Source organism: Oncorhynchus tshawytscha, linkage group LG19 (assembly GCF_018296145.1).
Source record: "Oncorhynchus tshawytscha isolate Ot180627B linkage group LG19, Otsh_v2.0, whole genome shotgun sequence".
NCBI classification, from domain to species: domain Eukaryota; kingdom Metazoa; phylum Chordata; class Actinopteri; order Salmoniformes; family Salmonidae; genus Oncorhynchus; species Oncorhynchus tshawytscha.
In genome coordinates this window covers 42847698-42868843 of record NC_056447.1, presented here as the reverse complement: position 1 = coordinate 42868843, position 21146 = coordinate 42847698, and the positions used below count along the sequence as shown (strand labels likewise).

Here is a 21146-nt window from a genome sequence, read left to right as displayed (position 1 = left end):
TAATTGTCCACCACACACAATCACACCACACACAATGAGTATGGTTGCATGCACACAATAATGTGATTATTGTGTGCATGCAACCATACTCATTGTGTGTGGTGTGATTAGGCATGGTAAAGGTATAGATGAATCTTTATCACTGCTGTTCTGAACCTGGAATGGAGAGTCTCAAGAGAATGCTTCTCAGTATCTGCTGCCACTTCCAGTAAAAGCTAATGAATGAGTGTGTTGGGCAGATTCTTTCACCAATAGACTCATCAGACCTATACTTACTCAGAGCCACATGCCCCTGAGAGATGCCAGCAAGAGATGCCAGTGAGGGATGCCAGTATCAAACAGTGTCTTCTTTCTATGTGTCTCAATCACAGACAGACACACACACACACACACACACACCATACACACCTCTCCGTATAAGTATATAAGCACCCATTCATAAAACAGTTTGTGTCATCGCTGTTGGGCACATGTGGGATCACCACTAATTTCCTTCTGCTTGGTTTACTGAAGCAGCACCATCTTGTTCTCCATTCTTACCTAGGATGAATACCACCCATAGATATACATTACATTGTGTTCTATTTCATTTCTATGTTTCCCCCTGCCAGAATGTCATAGTGACTACATCCTCATTCAGAGAGAGGAATTATTCACCCAAGACTGTGCACATGGCTCCACACCAACCATAACAACAAACACACACACTAAGAAGGATTGTTTGCTGTTAGGGCCAGTCAAGTCCATGTTTGATAGCTTGACCTACCATACAGCCAGAGCCAGCCTCCTTCCTTCTCCCTGTGTCTTGCTTGACCAAGCAGGGGAATGTACAGTTAATGGTGTCTTACCCTGGCCCAGTGGTAACCCATATATGTTTGAGCTGCTTAGCCAACTCCTATGGCCGTTATTATGTCAAACAAATTGTATGTTCTTGGTTATAAGGCACAAACATATCTGAGACCAGGCTAGTGGCACCTTGGGTCTGCTGAGAGTTCTGACAGGCTGGCACACCTCTGGCTGTGGCCCAGGGAAAGGAGGAGGTCCTGTTTCAGAGGGACTTGGTCCCCGGTCTCTCATTGGCCTGATCAGTCTGTCTGACTCTGAAAGCCTGAGGGGCATGTTAGGGCACCTAGTCAGGCTAGTCAGCCACAGCGCTCATTCTGGGAGCCTATAGCAGTACAACAGAGTCTAAGCCTAGATAAACAGATAGTTCTAGTTCCTACATTGGGTAAACAGATAGTTCTATTTCACTTGCTTTGTAAACATCAGTTTCCCATGCCAATAAAGCCCATTGAATTGAATAGTTGGGTATCAGTAGGCCACAGCCCGCATGTGTTTCAGTACATAATTTGTTTTAAAGAAGGATTTCAACAGGCTTAGTTAGCTGCAGAATCAGCTGATAGGCCTTCACAGAAAATGACCTATTCTGTATTCTAAATGCTCGGCTGATCCTGCTCGAAGTAATGTCGGTGTTGGGTTGGGTCACAGGGTGCCATAACTTATTTAACAGATTTCCTTTTCAATGTTTTTCATCTGGTGGTATGGAGTTGTTATTTTCCATGTGATGTCGCTTATATTTAGAATAGCTTATTGCAGATCATTAGGCCTATGTATAGTTGCCTTGGTAAGGGACACCCAGTTCAGATGATGTGATGCAAAGTTATTTTGATGACATGTGATAGTGAATCTTAGTCTGTAGTGGAGTGAGTAAGTAGTATCCCCTGCTGGAACAGGAACCGAAATCAGCCTCTGGTGACGAGGGGTGTTGGGATATCCAAAGGGCCTAAGGGAAGTGTGTTTACTGTGTGTGAAACCTACAGTCACGGCTCACACACCCACCTGCTCCATACACACACACACACTCTGATTCTCTCCACAGTGACAGTCTATGTCCATAGTTTTAACTGTTTCTCACTTAGGATTCTGTCTCTCACTTGTTCTTGATCTCGCTCTCTCATGTCTGATTCAGACAGAGGAGATCAAAGTAAGGACACGTAGCATATATAAATACACAGTTGAAGTCGGAAGTTTACATACATCTTAGCCAAATACATTTAAGCTCAGTTTTTACACAATTCCTGACATTTAATCTGGTTCATCCTTGGGAGCAATTTCCAAATGCCTGAAGGTACCACGGTCATCTGTACAAACAATAGTTTGCATGTATAAACACCATGGGACTACGCAGCCGTCATACCGCTCAGGAAGGAGACGGGTTCTGTCTCCTAGAGATGAACGTACTTTGGTGCGAAAAGTGCAAATAAATCCCAGAACAACAGTAACGGACCTTGTGAAGATGCTGGAGGAAACAGGTACAAAAATATCTATATCCACAATAAAACAAGTCCTATATCAACATAACCTGAAAGGCCGCTCAGAAAGGAAGAAGTTACTGCTCCAAAACCGGCATAAAAAAGCCAGACTACGTTTTACAACTGCACATGGTGACAAAGATCGTAGTTTTTTGAGAAATGTCCTCTGGTCTGATGAAACAAAAATATAACTATTTGGCCATAATGACCATCGTTATGTTTGAAAGAAAAAGGGGGAGGCTTGCAAGCCGAAGAACACCATCCCAACCGTGAAGAACGGGAATGGCAGCATCATGTTGTGGGGGTGCTTTGCTGCACGAGGTGCTGGTGCACTTCACAAAATAGATGGCATCATAAGGGAGGAAAGTTATATGGATCTATTGAAGCAACATCTCAAGACATCAGTCAGGCAGTTAAAGCGTGGTCGCAAATGGGTCTTCCAAATGGACAATGAACCCAAGCATACTTCCAAAGTTGTGGAAAAATGGCTTAAGGACAACAAAGTCAAGGTGTTGGAGTGGCCATCGCAAAGCCCTGACCTCAATCCTATAGAACATTTGTGGGCAGAACTGAAAAAGCGTGTGCGAGCAAGGAGGCCTACAAACTTGACTCAGTTGCACCAGCTCTGTCAGGAGGGATGGGTAAAAATTCACCCAACTTATTGTGGGAAGCTTGTGGAAGGCTACCTGAAACGTTTGACCCACGTTAAACAATTTAAAGGCAATGCTACCAAATACTAATTGAGGGTATGTAATCTTCTGAATGTGATGAAATAAATAAAAGCTGAAATAAATCCTTCTTTCTACTATTATTCTGACATTTCACATTCTTAAAATAAAGTGGTGAAATAAGACAGGGCATTTTTACTCGGGTTAAATATCAGAAATTGTGACAAACTGAGTTTAAATGTATTTGGCTAAAGTGTATGTAAACTTCCAACTTCAACTGTATATATATATATATATATATATATATATGACCATTATTTGGTATATATAAAAATATATTGGAGCAGGACACTGGTTCCCTGGCTGAACTTTTGGTTTGGGGGAACTTTTTGCCCAGTGGTGCAGCAAATTACTTTGTACTGCGCTCTGGTCAGTGGATGCGTTGTGTGTGTGTGTAGGGGAGTGTTAATGTGTGTGTCTCTGTGGCTGTGTGCTGCACAGGAGCTGCTGAGCCGGAATTCGTTGGAGACCCAGAAACTAGATCTGATGGATGAGGTTTCCTACCTGAAACTGAAGCTGGTCGGCATGGACGAGAAACAGAACCACAACGACAGCAGCAAGGACCAGCAGAACAAAGCTGAGGTACAGTACTATAGTGCAGGCTGGCATGATTGGAGAGAATCACACACTGGGCTGGTTAACCGTAAAACATAGCTTAAACTTGACTTAAACTGAAAATGAAAAGCATTCCAAAAGCATTCCACTCAGGGCTTTGTATGGTGGCACCATTAACCCACAGCTGTTAGCAAGAGTCCCCCAAAGCCTTATGAAGTGAGCCAACTTAGTATGTTTTCTAGTTCGAACAGTACTGGAATGCCAAGTGAAAAACAACATAATTCCATCAGTAGCGAGTGTGGTCTCAGTGTGGTCTCAGTGTGGTCTCAGTGTGGTCTTTCAGTGCCTTTACCAGCTTCATGACCCACCTGTTGTTCTCTTTGAGGCTGGCTGGGTAGAAACCACACGTGGATTGTTTATTTGATGTTGCACAGACCACAATGTGCTATAATGTGTCAGCAGGCCTATGTAGAGCTGTCAGATATTTCAGGAGAAACATGGACTTGGCATGAAGAAAATTATATCTCTATCACCTTGAGAATAGCAATTCACAAGTAGCCTCACTTTCAGTCTTAGAAGAGTCAAATGGCTGGAGAAAAAAATACAACAGGAGTAGTGAATGAAAGATTTAAGTTAAAATGGCATAAACATGAAGGTCTGTAGGTTCACTTTGACACATTTATATGACCGCTCCAAACCTATAGGTTTATAGTAAAGAGAAACAGGGGATCTCCAGAGCCTGGGGCACCCCAAGAAGATGAAACACTCCCCCCAGACAGACAGGTGGCCCCCAGACAGACAGGTGGCCCCCAGACAGACAGGTGGCCCCCAGACAGACAGGTGCCCCCCAGACAGACAGGTGCCCCCCAGACAAGCTGTAAGGTTCCCCTCACAGGAGCACCTCCTCTGTAGGTCTGTCAAAGCCCTGGTCATCCACTGACTGGTCACCATTTTATAACTTCATTAGGAACTGTCATGACCAGACCACCAGCTCTCAGTGGATTTCTGCTCCAGTGTATTGGGCTAATAATGGACATAAGTCTTCCAGTTACTGTGAACAGTTACAATAATATTACAAGTACAATTGTAACTGTTCACAGTAACTGAAAGACGTATGTCCATTATAAGACCTTATACAACTGTGTGATTGCTGATATTAGTTCATCATATTAGTTGTTCTGACTGTATCCAGAGCTAAGTCAGACACATCCATGTGCTTGCTGGATTCCACCTAATGCTATGTGTTGCGTCATCCCTCTGGAGAAGGGTTAGGCAAGACCACATGCAGTCAGCTCAACTCCAATAACCTGACCAACTACTCCAAACACCCCAGTCCAGTTCACCAGCAACAGCACCTCCGCCTCGCCTCTCCTCAATGATCCTTTTGTGCTGCTTTGTTCAGTGTATTACACCCAGCTGCTCTCAAATGGCACTGTAGCATACCGATGTAAGACCTTGAAAAATAGGGGAGGAGAGTCAGACTTTTTCTGTGACGTTGGCAGTGTTTTATCTCTCTGTCTGTCTCTGTCTGTCTGTCACCAGAGCCTCAGCCCAGTAACATCCCCCAGTCTGTCACCAGAGCCTCAGCCCAGTAACATCCCCCAGTCTGTCACCAGAGCCTCAGCCCAGTAACATCCCCCAGTCTGTCACCAGAGCCTCAGCCCAGTAACATCCCCCAGTCTGTCACCAGAGCCTCAGCCCAGTAACATCCCCCAGTCTGTCTGTCACCAGAGCCTCAGCCCAGTAACATCCCCCAGTCTGTCTGTCACCAGAGCTTCAGCCCAGTAACATCCCCCAGTCTGTCTGTCACCAGAGCCTCAGCCCAGTAACATCTCCCAGTCTGTCTGTCACCAGAGCCTCAGCCCAGTAACATCTCCCAGTCTGTCTGTCACCAGAGCCTCAGCCCAGTAACATCTCCCAGTCTGTCTGTCACCAGAGCCTCAGCCCAGTAACATCCCCCAGTCTGTCTGTCACCAGAGCCTCAGCCCAGTAACATCCCCCAGTCTGTCTGTCACCAGAGCCTCAGCCCAGTAACATCCCCCAGTCTGTCTGTCACCAGAGCCTCAGCCCAGTAACATCCCACAGTCTGTCTGTCACCAGAGCCTCAGCCCAGTAACATTCCCCAGTCTGTATGTCACCAGAGCCTCAGCCCAGTAACATCCCCCAGTCTGTCTGTCACCAGAGCCTCAGCCCAGTAACATCCCCCAGTCTGTCTGTCACCAGAGCCTCAGCCCAGTAACATCCCCCAGTCTGTCTGTCACCAGAGCCTCAGCCCAGTAACATCCCCCAGTCTGTCTGTCACCAGAGCCTCAGCCCAGTAACATCCCACAGTCTGTCTGTCACCAGAGCCTCAGCCCAGTAACATTCCCCAGTCTGTATGTCACCAGAGCCTCAGCCCAGTAACATCCCCCAGTCTGTCTGTCACCAAAGCCTCAGCCCAGTAACATTCCCCAGTCTGTATGTCACCAGAGCCTCAGCCCAGTAACATCCCCCAGTCTGTCACCAAAGCCTCAGCCCAGTAACATTCCCCAGTCTGTATGTCACCAGAGCCTCAGCCCAGTAACATCCCCCAGTCTGTCTGTCACCAGAGCCTCAGCCCAGTAACATCCCCCAGTCTGTCACCAGAGCCTCAGCCCAGTAACATCCCCCAGTCTGTCTGTCACCAGAGCCTCAGCCCAGTAACATCCTCCAGTCTGTCTGTCACCAGAGGATCTGGCCTTGTGTTAAATGAACATGATTTAGTGTTGTGAATGTCCGCTGAGGCCCAGGGAACCCAAACTCCCCGGCTGCCCCAAAAGGTGATTTAGAGTCTGATAAGCAGGGCTGGAAATTACCAGAGACACAGAATCTCGGCGGGGCCTGAACTAGAGCCGCTGACAGACAGTGGGGCAGATGAGAAATGGCAGCGTGCAGACGTGCAGGCTGTGTTCCAGACATTCTAGTGAGCAACCAACTGCTGAGTGCAAAAATATGCTGGAGACATTTACACAGCAGTTCGGACGTGAGGGGCACATCGATGTGAAATGAAATCGCTATCTGATTCAGAATCTTGCCATAACATGAGCAAATGTCTGTAACTGTTGGTAACAGTGACATTATACAGAGTTGTCTTGGGGACAGAATATCAAGTGTATTGACAGAGGGGGAAGCTTGTGGGTTTACCATGTAATGTACACAGCCTGTCTGTCGGGTCATGTGTCTCTGACCTCATCCCATAAATCCATGATATCCGGGCGGAGCGGGACTCCACGCCGGTTGCGGTGCCATGGTAACCTGAAACCAGTCTGCATTGGTTTCATCCACAAACACTAGGCTAGGCTTCATGCACCATGGGGAAATGGCAGAAATTCACTTGGAACATCCCACTCCCCTCGACTACCAAGCTCAGAGCATACAGCTATACATAGAGGAGAAATGTGTATCATCAGCTGTACTGTTAGTGTAACATCAACTGGGACTTTCATATGAAACTTCCTCTGTCCACAAGCCAGGCATTTCTGTCAACGTATCCAAGATTAGGACATTAAACCACCAACCTACCCCCTCCCTTCACAGAGAATGGACTTGCCCACGTTTCTACTCTAGTGGAAGATTCCAAAACCATAAAATCAAAGTTTGTTACCGTTTAACTTGTTGGTATCAAACATACACTTCAGTTTAATTCTAGTTGGCCAAAATGTTAATAATCTAGTTTAGGAATCTACTTGCTGTCCTTAATCTTCGAAGCTTTCCAATTCCTCAGGGAAGTAAAGGTATCTTCTGGCCAGCAACCAGATAAGCCAGTCTTTACGTTTGCACTTTGAGAACTTGCAAAGTAGCTCAGGAACTTTGTTTACGCTATCTGGCAGTGTGACAGTTTAACTGTACAGATCTGCTCCAAGAGGTCCCTTTACCCTCATCGTAGTAATTACATGGCTGTGTGTTTGACTTTATACACCCGTCAGCAACGGGTGTGGCTGAAACAGCTGAATCCACTAATTTAAAGTATGTCCACATACTTTTGGTATTATATATATATATATAGATAGACGTAGATAGATAGCAGAAGTGGTTATTACTACGATGAGGGTAAAGGGACGTCTTGGAGCAGATCTGTACAGTGCCATGTTTGACACGTTGACAGTTGAACTGTGTCAAACATGGCACTGTACAGATCTGCTCCAAGAGGTCCCTTTACCCTCATCGTAGTAATAACCACTTCTGCTATCTATATACGTTAAAAAAAAGATCAAACACACAGCCATGTAATCTCCATCACAAACATTGGCTTGGCAGAGCTTAGTGACTTTCAACATTGCACCGTCATAGGATATCACCTTTCCAACAAGTCAGTTCGTCAAATTCCTGCCCTGGTAGTGCTGCCCCGGTCAACTGTACGTGCTGTTATTGTGAAGTGGAAACGTCTAGGAGCAACAACGGCTCAGCCGCGAAGTGGGAGGCCACACAAGGTCACAGAATGGGACCACCCAGTGCTGAAGCGTGTAGCACGTAAAAATCGTCTGTCCTCGGTTGCAACACTCACTACCGAGTTACAAACGGCCTCTAGAAGCAACGTCAACACAATAACTGTTCGTTGAGAGCTTTGGTTTCAATGGACGAGCAGCCACACACAAGCCTAAGATCACCATACGCAATGCCAAGCGCTGCCTGGAGTGCTGTAAAGCTTGCCGTCTTTGGACTCTGGAGCTGTGGAAATGCGTTCTCTGGAGTGATGATTCACGCTTCACCATCTGACAGTGCGACGGATGAATCTGAGTTTGGAGGATGCCAGGAGAACGCTGCCCAAAGACATAGTGCCAGCTGTAAAGTTTGGTGGAGGAGGAATAATGGTCTGGGGCTGTTTTTCATGGTTCTGGCTCCTTAGTTCCAGGGAAGGGAAATCTTAACGCCACAGCATACAATGACATTCTAGACGATTCTGTGCCTCCAACTTTGTGGCAGCAGTTTGGGGAAGTCCATTTCCTTTATTGGCATGACTATACCCCCGTGCATAAAGCAAGGTCCATACAAAAATGGTTTGTCGAGATTGATGTGGAAGAATTTGACTGGCCAGCGCAAAGCCCTGACCTCAACCCCATCGAACATCTTTGGGATGAATTGGAACACCGATTGAGAGCCAGGCCTAGTCGTCCAATATCAGTGCCTGACCTCACTAATTCTATTGTGGCTGAATGTAAGCTAGTCCCCGCAGCAATGCACCATCATCTAGTGGAAAGCCTTTCCAGAAGAGTGGAGGCTATTATAGCAGCAAAGGGGGATCAATTCCATTTTAATGCACATCATTTTGGAATATGATGTTCGACGAGCAGGTGTCCACATACTTTTGATGTCATGTAGTGTATATATACTGCATTTATACAATGTATATATACAGTACCAGTCAGAGTTTGGATACACCTACTCATTCAGACATTTTTCTTTATTTTTACTAAAACTATGAAATCACTGCAGTAACCAAAAAGGAACCAAAAAAGTATTAAACAAATCCAAATATATTTTAGATTTTAGATTTTTCAATAGAGCCACCCTTTGCCTTGATGACAGCTTTGCACACTCTTGGCATTCTCTCAACCAGCTTCACCTGTAATGCTTTTCCAACAGTCTTGAAGGAGTTCCCACATATGCTGAGCTTTGGCTGCTTTTCCTTCACTCTGCAGTCCAACTCATCCCAAACCATCTCAGTTGGGTTGAGGTTGGTGGAGGCCAGGTCATCTGATGCAGCACTCCATCACTCTCTTTCTTGGTCAAATAGCCCTTACACAGCCTGGATGTGTGTTGGGTCATTATCCTTTTGAAAAACAAATGATAGTCCCACTAAGCGCAAACCAGATAGGATGGCGTATCACTGCAGAATGCTGTGGTAGCCATGCTGGTTAAGTGTGCCTTGAATTCTAAATGAATCACAGACAGTGTCACCAGAAAAGCACCCCCACACCATCACACCTCCTTCTCCATGCTTCACGGTGGGAACCACACATGCTGAGATCATCCATTCACCTAGTCTGTGTCTCACAAAGACACTGCGGTTGGAACCAAAAATCTCAAATTTGGATTCATCAGACCAAAGGACAGATTTCCACCAGTCTAATGTCCATTGCTCGTGTTTCTTGGCCCAAGCAAGTCTCTTCTTATTATTGGTGTCCTTTAGTAGTGGTTTCTTTGCAGCAATTCGACCATGAAGGCCTGATTCATGCAGTCTCCTCTGAACATCCTCAGATGTTGGGATGTGTCTGTTACTTGAACTCTGAAGCATTTATTTGGGCCACAATCTGAGATGCAATTAACTCTAATGAACTTATTCTCTGCAGCAGAGGTAACTCTGGGTCTTCCTTTCCTGTGACAGTCCTCGTGAGACAGTTTCATCATCGTGCTTGATAGTTTTTGAGACTGCACTTTAAGAAACTTTCAAAGTTTTGAAATTTTCCTTATCGACTGACCTTCATGTCTTAAAGTAATGATGGATTGTTGTTTCTCTTTGCTTATTTGAGCTATTCTTGCCATAATGTGGACTTGGTATTTTGCCAAAAAGTGCTATCTTATGTATACCACCCCCCTACCTTGTCACAACACAACTGATTGGCTCAAACGCATTCAAATGGAAAGAAATTCCACAAATTTGAGATTGTTAATTGCATTCCAGGTGACTCATGAAGTCATCTCATGAAGCTGGTTGAGAGAATGCCAAGAGTGTGCAAAGCTGTCATCAAGGCAAAGGGTGGCTACTTTGAAGAATCTCAAATATAAAATACATTTGATTTGTTTAACACTTTTTTGGTTACTACATGATTCCATATGTGTTATTTCATAGTTTCGATGTCTTCACTATTATTCTAGGATGTAGAAAATAATAAAAATAAAGAAAAACCCTTGAATGAGTAGGTGTGTCCAAACTTTTGACTGGTACTGTATATACTGTACCTCTTATTTTAATTTAATTGTTTTACGAATATAAAAACAAAATACCCACAGCAGTGCATATCATTTGGAACCTTTTTATTATTATTATTTTTCCTTTTTCTGTTTTGTATTTTCTTCTCCCTCTCTCAGTGTGTGGTAAATCTGATAAGCGAGCTCCAGGAGCAGATGTGTAGGTTTCAGGAAGAGATCCACACCCGCATCATGGAGAAACGGACCATGGAGGCCCAGGGGGAGAGTGGTGCCCGCGAGGCCCACGACCAGAGCCCTGACGTGGGCTTGGGTGGCACTGACATGGAGGAGTTTTGCTGTTGCTGTGGAGGACAGAATGTAGGCAGTACCCATGGACACGCTACCCACCCTCTCTCTTAACTACCGTCCTCCCTACCCCTCTAGATTCCTCTACTGGGTCTAGTACTTAACGTTTCTCTTTACAGTGACCGAAGTCTCTATCTCTACTACTACAATGTGTGTGAATCCTGTGGTTTTTAGTGTACTGTTTTCCTCCATATCCGGGTGGTTTTGTTTTTGGGGGGTGCAGATCAGCTTTAATATTGCAGATAGATTGTGGCATCCATCAATGTACTTGTCTGCATCATTTCCAATCCCCCATGTTTTTTTTGTCAATATATATATACATTTATAAAAATATCTGAGTGTTGTCTCAAACTCATTGTAATTGGTGTGGTGTGTTTGCATGACCGTGGTTCACCTTATTAATGCAATCAAGGTTTACTGGACACTGTCCAAATACTGGGCTTGGTTGATGGCTTATGCTCCTACCCTATCTCTAAACATGAGATGAATTCAAATCTATCTACTTTAGTCACTTTTTTAATGTTCAAGTTTTTTATGATTTGATGAAATTGTCCAAGAAACATTATATCCTTGTGCCAGTTTGTTTCAATATTCAGCCTTGACATAACTTTTTCGAAGGGACCTAATGGGTGCTGAAACAAACCGGCAACCAGACTGGCTAACTGACTGGTAATGTCCATGAACATTGTTCCTTTTGAGGAGCCTGAGCCATCACTTCTGAGTACAGTATAGGGCAGGGGTATTCAACTCTTACCCTACGAGGTCCAGAGCCTGCTGGTTTTCTGTCTAATATCTAATAACTAATTGCACCCACCTGGTGTCCCAGGTCTAAATCAGTTCCTGATTAGAGGGGAACAATAAAAAAAGCAGTGCAACTGGCTTCCAGGTCTGGAGTTGAGTTTGACGGGAATAGGGGCTGACTGACTGGTCACATGTTAATAGGGTCATCTGCTGCCTTTCCTGGGATGTGGAGCTTTAAATGTATTAACTGCACAGTGTTCTGGCTGTTAAGGGATCAAATTACGTGGGTCAACATTTGAAAACTTCCCTTCTACTTTTTGGTGTAACATGTTCATTTATAAACTGAGAGAACTATGTTTGTATCCAACATTGGTTTTGAGTGGATACGTTGGTGATTTTGTGCGGAAGGCACAGTGAAGAGCATGGTGTTTAAGGTCTGGAGATTTTGCATCAAAGGGACACAGTTATTTTAAATTAAAATGTTACAACATGTTCTGTTATTCACAGGGCTTACTGCAAGAACTCAGGCTCCTCAAGAGTAAAGTGGATGTGCTGGAGGGGGAGAAATTGCAGTATGAGAGAAAACTAAAGGCCACGAAGGTAAAAAAAAAAATACAAAAAAATGTTTATTCGCATGGCACTTTAAGGTGACACCCATTTTAGTTGGTTTTCTAGGAAATTGATATTCATATTTCATTTGAAAACATAATTGCCTCAATTTCACTTTTTTGCCCTTGGCAACTCCAATTTTGGAGGTAAACTTTGTTCCTATCTTCCAGTTTACTTTCCACCCATTCTGGCTTTCTCTCCCTCTAGCTCTCTATCTCTTACTCTCTCCATGTGTGTTACCAGTCGCTCATGACCAAGCTCTCTAGCCTGAAGGTCACTGTAGAGCACACTCAGGTGGAGAAGCAGCACTGGGAGGAGCGATGGCGGACCGCTCAGGTGCCTCTTCTTCCTCACCCTAATCCCTCTTTCATGCTGACTACTCCTTCTCCTTCCCCCTCTGCTCCTGATGTTCTCTGCCTCTACCTCACTCTGCACTTGTCCCTCTTCCTCCTCCACATCCTCCCCTCCTCTTGTTAACACCATGGTTGTGGAATCTCATTCACCCAATCCCTCACAGGTTCAGGTGGTTCTACTGAGATCCTGTGAGTAGAGTGCACTTGGTGTATTGTCATCTGTATGACTAGACACTGTGCGGAATCCATATGAGGAACACTGGCATTCCTCTGACAATGTTCCTCATATGGATTCCATACCCATTTCTATTTTTAGTTAAATAATGGGGAATTATACTGACCAAAAATATAAACACAACATGCAACAATTGCAACGATTTTACAGTTCAAATAAGGAAATCAGTCAATTTAAATTAATTAATTAGGGCCTAATCTATGGATTTCACATGACTGGGCAGGGGCACAGCCATGGGTGGGCCTGGGAGTGCATAGGCCCACCCACTTGAGAGCCAGGCCCACCCACTGGGTAGGCAAGCCCAGCTAATCAGAAGGAGTTTTTCCCCACAAAAGGGCTTTATTACAGACAGACATACTCCTCAGTTTCATCACATGTCTGGGTGGCTGTTCTCAGAAGATGTGGTGAGGAAGCCGGATGTGGAGGTCCTGGGCTGGCGTGGTTACACGTGGTCTGCAGTTGTGAGACCAGTTTGACGTGCTGCCAAATTCTGATGGCCCATGGTAGAGAAAATAACATTCAATTCTCTTGCAACAGCCCTGGTGGATATTCCTGCAGTCAGCTTGCCAATTGCACACTCCCTTAACTCTGTGGCATTGTGTTGTGTGACAAAACTGCATATTTTAGAATTGCCTTTTATTTTCCCTAGCGCATATATATATATATATATATATATATATATATATATATATATAATATATATATATATATATATATTGTATATATATATATATATATATATATATATGGTCCAATATATATATATATATATATATATATATATATATATATATATATATATATATATATATGGTCCTATATATATATATATATATATATATATATATATATATATATATATATATATATTGGACCATATATATATATATATATATATATATATATATATATATACCATATATATATATATATATATATATATATATATATATATATATATATATATATATATATATATATATATATATATATATATATTGGACCATATATATATATATATATATATACTGCTCACAAAAAATAAAGGGAACACTTAAACAACACAATGTAACTCCAAGTCAATCACACTTCTGTGAAATCAAACTGTCCACATAGGAAGCAACACTGATTGACAATAAATTTCACATGCTGTTGTGCAAATTATAGGCAATTAGCAAGAAACCCCCGATAAAGGAGTGGTTCTGCAGGTGGTGACCACTTCTCAGTTCCTATGCTTCCTGGCTGATGTTTTGGTCCCTTTTGAATGCTGGCGGTACTTTCACTCTAGTGGTAGCATGAGACGGAGTCTACAACCCACACAAGTGGCTCAGGTAATGCAGCTCATCCAGGATGGCACATCAATGCGAGCTGTGGCAAGAAGGTTTGCTGTGTCTGTCAGCGTAGTGTCCAGAGCATGGAGGCGCTACCAGGAGACAGGCCAGTTCATCAGGAGACGTAGGAGGGCAACAACCCAGCAGCAGGACCGCTACCTCCGCCTTTGTGCAAGGAGGAGCAGGAGGAGCACTGCCAGAGCCCTGCAAAATGACCTCCAGCAGGCCACAAATGTGCATGTGTCTGCTCAAATGGTCAGAAACAGACTCCATGAGGGTGGTATGAGGGCCCGACGTCCACAGGTGGGGGTTGTGCTTACAGCCCAACCCCGTCCCGTGCAGTACGTTTGGTATTTGCCAGATGAACACCAAGATTGGCAAATTCGCCACTGGCGCCCTGTGCTCTTCACAGATGAAAGCAGGTTCACACTGAGCACATGTGACAGACGTGACAGAGTCTGGAGACGCCGTGGAGAACGTTCTGCTGCCTGCAACATCCTCCAGCATGACCGGTTTGGCGGTGGGTCAGTCATGGTGTGGGGTGGCATTTCTTTGGGGGCCCTCCATGTGCTCGCCAGAGGTAGCCTGACTGCCATTAGGTACCGAAATGAGATCCTCAGACCCCTTGTGCCTTGTGAGACCATATGCTGGTGCGGTTGGCCCTGGGTTCCTCCTAATGCAAGACAATGCTAGACCTCATGTGGCTGGAGTGTGTCAGCAGTTCCTGCAAGAGGAAGGCATAGATGCTATGGACTGGCCCGCCCGTTCCCCAGACCTGAATCCAATTGAGCACATCTGGGACATCATGTCTCGCTCCATCCACCAACGCCACGTTGCACCACAGACTGTCCAGAAGTTGGCGAATGCTTTAGCCCAGGTCTGGGAGGAGATCCCTCAGGAGACCATCCACCACCTCATCAGGAGCATGCCCAGGCGTTGTAGGGAGATCATACAGGCACGTGGAGGCCACACACACTACTGAGCCTCATTTTGACTTGTTTTAAGGACATTACATCAAAGTTGGATCAGCCTGTAGTGTGGTTTTCCACTTTAATTTTGAGTGTGACTCCAAATCCAGACCTCCATGGGTTGATAAATTTGATTTCCATTGATCATTTTTGTGTGATTTTGTTGTCAGCACATTCAACTATGTAAAGAAAAAAGTATTTAATAAGAATATTTCATTCATTCAGATCTAGGATGTGTTATTTTAGTGTTCCCTTTATTTTTTTGAGCAGTGTAATATATATTCCTTCAAAATAAGGATATGTACATTTGTTTTCTATATCTATGGGGAGAATGAGAAAAAAGATAAAAACAAACAAATAGGGAAAAGGGAAGAGCGAGACCAAGCGAACAATGCTTTTAACATTGACTCGATCTGACAGCTCACTCTTACTCCCCCGTCCTCTCCGACCAAGACCAAGAACTAATAATACAGAACATAGCATGCTCCAATTGCTATCTGTTATTCAATGTACGGGTTCTGCAGAAGTGAGGTTGAGGGGGGCGATACGTACATGTCTCAGGCTGCAGACAGACTGCCATGTTTAGAAGATCTATCTATACGCTGTGCTCATCCAGAGGAGATGGCTCACAAGTGTTTGTTTGTGTGGGTGTGAATGGTAGATGATCGACTCTGAGACTTCCAACCATTGAGTTCACTGACATGACCCTCTATAGGAGTCTCTGTGGTCATTGACTACCATCCACAGGCTTCAGGCAGTTAAGCCAGAATGGTCCTAGGCAGGCAGGCAGGCAAACAATCACCATACTGACCTCCATGCTTACCCATATTTTATTATTGGATTAGTGAGGTTCCCTTTTTAATGTGCATGTGGTCTATTGGGTTTCTACCAGGGGTTGGAACCGGTTCAGGGTACAGAACCAAACAAACTTTTTTGAGGAACAGAATCCGAACCGGGAACAAAAGTGATCTATACTGTTCCAGAACTGTTTTAAAAACATGGGAACTGGATAATTACGTTATTTACGTTCCGTGCATTTTCTTCAGTCTCACAAACTCAAGGTGCCTATGCAAAGCACTCACTCTGTCACTCAGAAACGTATTCCAGTGTCTGAAAATCTTTGCCAGTGTGTGTGCATGTGTAGGCAATCTGCCCCTCCCCTTCCGAAGCTTAGGCTACTGTAGTCTACTGACATTAAGCATGATTCATAAATTAGGGAGAGATTTTTAATTTGAGAAGAATGGATTCCATTTTTCAATGCTAGTTAATTCTGGTGCCGCTCTGCACACACAAGCTTGTTAGCTAGCTCTGGTCCAACTTTAAGCCAGCGCTCGGAAGTTCAAAGACATTCAAAGTTCCTCCATAGAAGCCACTCCTCTGTAGGTATAATTCTGTGGGCCTAATTCAGATCATGTATTTCTTAACAATGCCCAGCGCACCAAGCCCTCTCTCGCTCTCTTCCACCCGCAAAATTTGGCTCCCAGCTCGCAATTAGGAATCGGACCAGAAGTGGCCAGAACTGATTGAATTAGCCCGGAATCGGGTGTCAGACTCGGCCCGAAATCAAAATGAATGACTGCCCAGAATCGCCAACCGGAATTTGCCGGCATCTTACCAGAATCCCGATGCAAATGTAAATAAATATATACAAAATTACCCCGATTTAGTCATTTTAAACATGACTATTATACATTTTATAGATAGAAATCATAACCATTCACACAAAAAAATATATTGTGTCAGAGGAAACACCATACACCTGGTGACCGTGTCAGCGTGCTTGCACCTAGCCCACCACAGGGGTCACTACAGTGCGATAGGACAAGGACATCCCGGCTTGTCAAACCCTCCCAAAACTCAGACAACACTGGGCCAATTGTGCGTCGCCTCATGGGTCTCCCGGTCGTGGCCGGCATGGGTCTCGAACCAGCATCTGTAGAAACTCAGTTTGCACTGCGATGCAGTGTCTTAAACCACTGCATCACTTGCGAGTTTCCATCCACAAAGTTTTTATTGCCTTGCACAGTATCAAAATACTAAAATACTACACAGGACTCTTAAAGAATTTAACTTAAATGTTAATTGTATTTTCTATCACAGAAACAATGAGGAAAATATGGAAAAAATAAATAAATAATGAAAGGTTAATTATATAAAGCAGCCCGTGTAATCATCTGCCAGAGAGTAGCCCCAATCGGCCCTAGCCCCAAGTAATACATTAGGGCCAGATAACTCACACCGGAATCGGCCCAAACTTAATCCCCGCATTCTAGCCATTATTAGTACTGCAGAAGGCGGCCCAGACTCGGGCCATATGTGACTCTACGGCCGAGTGTGACTGTCATCCGAGTGCCCCGACTCTCATCCGTAATCGGCCCAGATTCACTGTGCTAGCTGGGCTGCCTAAGCTGAAACAACTATAGCTTGCCCACGCCATAGCAAGCTGCTCCATCCGCACTGATTGGTGAAGTAATTTAATGTTGAGCTAATGTAAAATAAATATATATGTATTTCAGAGGTTTAGAAAGGAATAATATAAATCTGTTCTTTTTGGGGGGTTCGAACAAGTTCAAAACTTTATTTTGCAGGTCAAAACAGTAAAATGGAACAAAAAATGGTTCTGTTCTACATGATTGAACTAAAATAATTTCAGTTTCAACCGCTGATTTGTACTGCAGTGGTGAAGTGTACTGCTCTCATCCAGCCTCATTCTCCATTTCTGTCTACTACTGTACCTTATTCCAAGCCCCATTGCTCAACCCTTAACCCATTGTGTTACCAGATAAGGATTGCTGCCCATGACTGTGTGGATAGTTACCTAGTGTTTCAAGTTTTTTATTGACTTCATACTGAATTGATCAGTATTTGTTTGTCCTCCCTATGACACTAAGGACCTAATCAGGAATTATGCACCACACCCCTCTCATGATTTTCCTAACTGTCACCTTGAAACTACAGTGGGGTCTGAAATTATTGGCGGCTTTGATAAAGATGAGCAATAATGACTGTATAAAATAAATCATTCAAATTCTGAGCTACACTACATGACCAAAAGTATGTGGACACCTGCTCGTCGAACATCTCATTCCAAAATCATGGGCATTGATATACAGTTTGTCCCCCCTTTGCTGCTATAACAGCCACTCGTCTGGGAAGGCTTTCCACTAGATGTTGAAACATTCCATTCAGCCACAAGAGCATTAACGAGGTCGGGAACTGATGTTGGGCGATTAGGCCTGGTTCGCAGTTGGCATTCCAATTCATCCCAAAGGTTTTCGATGGGGTTAGGGTCAGGGCTCTGTGTTCTTTCACACCGATCTCAACAAACCATTTCTGTATGTACCTGGCTTTGTGCACGGGGGCATTGTCATGCTGAAACAGGAAAGGGCCTTCCCCAAACTGTTGCCACAAAGATGGAAGCACAAACTCGTCTAGAATGTCATTTTTGCTATAGCGTTAAAAACTGGAACTAAGGGGCCTAGCCTAAATGATGAAAAGCAGCCCCAGGCCATTATACCAAACTTTACAGTTGGCACTATGCATTGGGGCAGGTAGCGTTTTCCTGGCATCCGCCAAACCCAGATTCATCCGTCGGGTTGCCAGATGGTGAAGCGTGATTCATCACTCCAGAGAAAGCTTTTCTACTGCTCCAGAGTCCAATATCGGCAAGCTTTACACCACTCCAACCGACACTTGGCATTGCGCATAGTGATCTTAGGCTTGTGTGCTTGTGTGCTCGCCCATGGAAACCCTTTTCATGAAGCTCCCAATAAACAGTTCCTGTGCTGACGTTGCATCCAGAGGCAATTTGGAACTCGGTAGTGAGTGTTGCAACCGAGGACAGACGAATTCCCAAGTCCCATTGCATTTCAGTTCGTTTTGAGTTTGTTTCAGATGATTCTGTGCCAAATAGAAATTAATGGTAAATAATGTCTAATTGTGTAACTTTTTAAAATTTATTTACCTAGGCAACTCAGTTGAGAACAAATTCTTATATACAATGGTGGCCTACCACAGCCAAACTCAGGTCAATTGTGTGCTGCCCTATGGGACTCCCAATCACAGCCAGATGTGATACAGCATGGATATGAACGAGGGACTGTGGTGATACCTCTTGCATTGAGATGCCGTGCCTTAGACCTCTGCGCCACTCAGACGCCCTTTTATTGTAAATAAGAATATAATATTATTTTAAACACTTCTACATTAATGTTGATGCTACCATGATTATGGATACTCCTGAATGAATCGTGAATAATGATGAGTGAGAAAGTTACAAAGTTACAGTGGGTCAGAGATCATACCCACAAGACATGCTAACCTCCCTGTTATTGGTAATGGTGAGAAGTTAGCAATCTCTTTCGCTGAGCGATTGTATTAGTATAAAATAATATACAATGAGTGTACAAAACATTTAAGAACACCTTCCTAATATTGAATTGCATCCCCTTTTGCCCTCAGAACAGCCTCAATTTGTCAGGGCATAGACTCTACAAGGTGTTAAAAAAGTTCCACAGGAATGCTGGCCCATGTTGACTCCAATGCTTCCCACAGTTGTGTCAAGTTGGCTGGAAATCTTTTGGGTGGTGGACAATTCTTGATATACACAGATAACCTGCAGCGTTGCAGCTGTTGACACACTTAAACCGGTGCGGATTTAGATAAGGGATCATAGTTTTCACCTGGTTTCACCTGGTCAATCTAAACTCAGTTAAAAAAGAAACGTCCTCTCACTGTCAACTGCGTTTATTTTCAGCAAACTTAACATGTGTAAATATTTGTATGAACATAAGATTCAACAACGGAGACATAAACTGAACAAGTTCCACAGACATGTGACTAACAGAAATGGAATAATGTGTCTGTGAACAAAGGGGGGTCAAAATCAAAAGTAACAGTCCGTATCTGGTGTGGCCACCAGCTGCATTAAGTACTGCAGTGCATCTCATCCTCATGGACTGCACCGGGTTTGCCAGTTCTTGCTGTGAGATGTTACCCCACTCTTCCACCAAGGCACCTGCAAGTTCCCGGACAATTCCTGGGGAAAGGCCCTAGCCCTCACCCTCTGATCCAACAGGTCCCAGACGTGCTCAATGGGATTGAGATCCGGGCTCTTCGCTGGCCATGGCAGAACACTGACATTCCTGTCTTGCAGGAAATCACACGCAGAATGGGCAGTATGGCGAGTGGCATTGTCATGCTGGAGGGTCATGTCAGGATGAGCCTGCAGGAAGGGTACCACATGAGGGAGGAGGATGTCTTCCCTGTAATGCACAGCGTTGGAATTGCCTGCAATGACAGGCAATTGTCAGTGAAGAGCACTTTTTGCCAGTCCTGTCGAGTCCAGTGTGGGTTTGTGCCCATAGGCGACGTTGTTGCCTGTGATGTCTGGTGAGGACCTGCCTTTCAACAGGCCTACAAGCCCTCTGTCCAGCCTCTTTCGGCCTATTGCTGGCAGTCTGAGCACTGATGAAGGGATTGTGCGTTCCTGGTGTAACTCTGGCAATTGTTGTTGCCATCCTGTACCTGTCCCGCAGGTGTGATGTTCGGACGTAGCGATCCTTTGTAGGTGATGTTACATGTGGTCTGCCACTGCGAGGATGATCAGCTGTACGTCCTGTCTCCTTGTAGCGCTGTCTTAGGAGTCTCAAAGTACGGACATTGCAATTTATTTCCCTGGCCACATCTTCATGCCTCATTGCAGCATGACTAAGGCACATTCACGCAGATGAGCAGGGACCCTGGGCATCTTTATTTTGGTGTTTTTCCAGAGTCAGTAGAAAGGTCTTTTTAGTGTCCTAAGTTTTCATAACTGTGACTTTAATTGTGACCTTAATTGCCTACCGTGTGTAAGCTGTTAGTGTTTTAACGACCGTTCCACAGGTGCATGTTCATGAATTGTTTATGGTACATTGAACGAGCACGGGGAACAGTGTTCAAACCCTTTACAATAAAGATCTGTGAAGTCATTTCGATTTTTAGGAATTATCTTTGACAGACAGGGATCTGAACAAGGGACATTTCTTTTTTTGCTGAGTTTGTCATGGATAGAGCAGATGTTTGTACACTGTAATGTTTGTA

The 21146-nt window shown here is 44.2% G+C and overlaps 1 protein-coding gene across 16 annotated transcripts in view; it reads left to right on the top strand.

The window, feature by feature from the left end:
- Window positions 1–21146, top strand: part of LOC112218811 (liprin-beta-2-like) — a 96400-nt gene that overhangs the window by 56119 nt on the left and 19135 nt on the right. For 13 of the 16 annotated variants that reach the window (XR_006079375.1, XR_006079376.1, XM_042301701.1 and 10 more), the window contains 3 exons: window positions 3482–3622; window positions 10643–10840; window positions 12077–12169. Coding sequence is in view for 14 of the 16 variants with exons in the window: in XM_042301701.1 (XP_042157635.1) it covers window positions 3482–3622; window positions 10643–10840; window positions 12077–12169 (432 nt within the window). In the remaining 2 variants the exon portion in view is untranslated. The remainder of the gene's footprint in view (window positions 1–3481; window positions 3623–10642; window positions 10841–12076; window positions 12170–21146) is intronic. The other 3 variants (XM_042301704.1, XM_042301703.1, XM_042301709.1) reach the window with 1 other exon arrangement.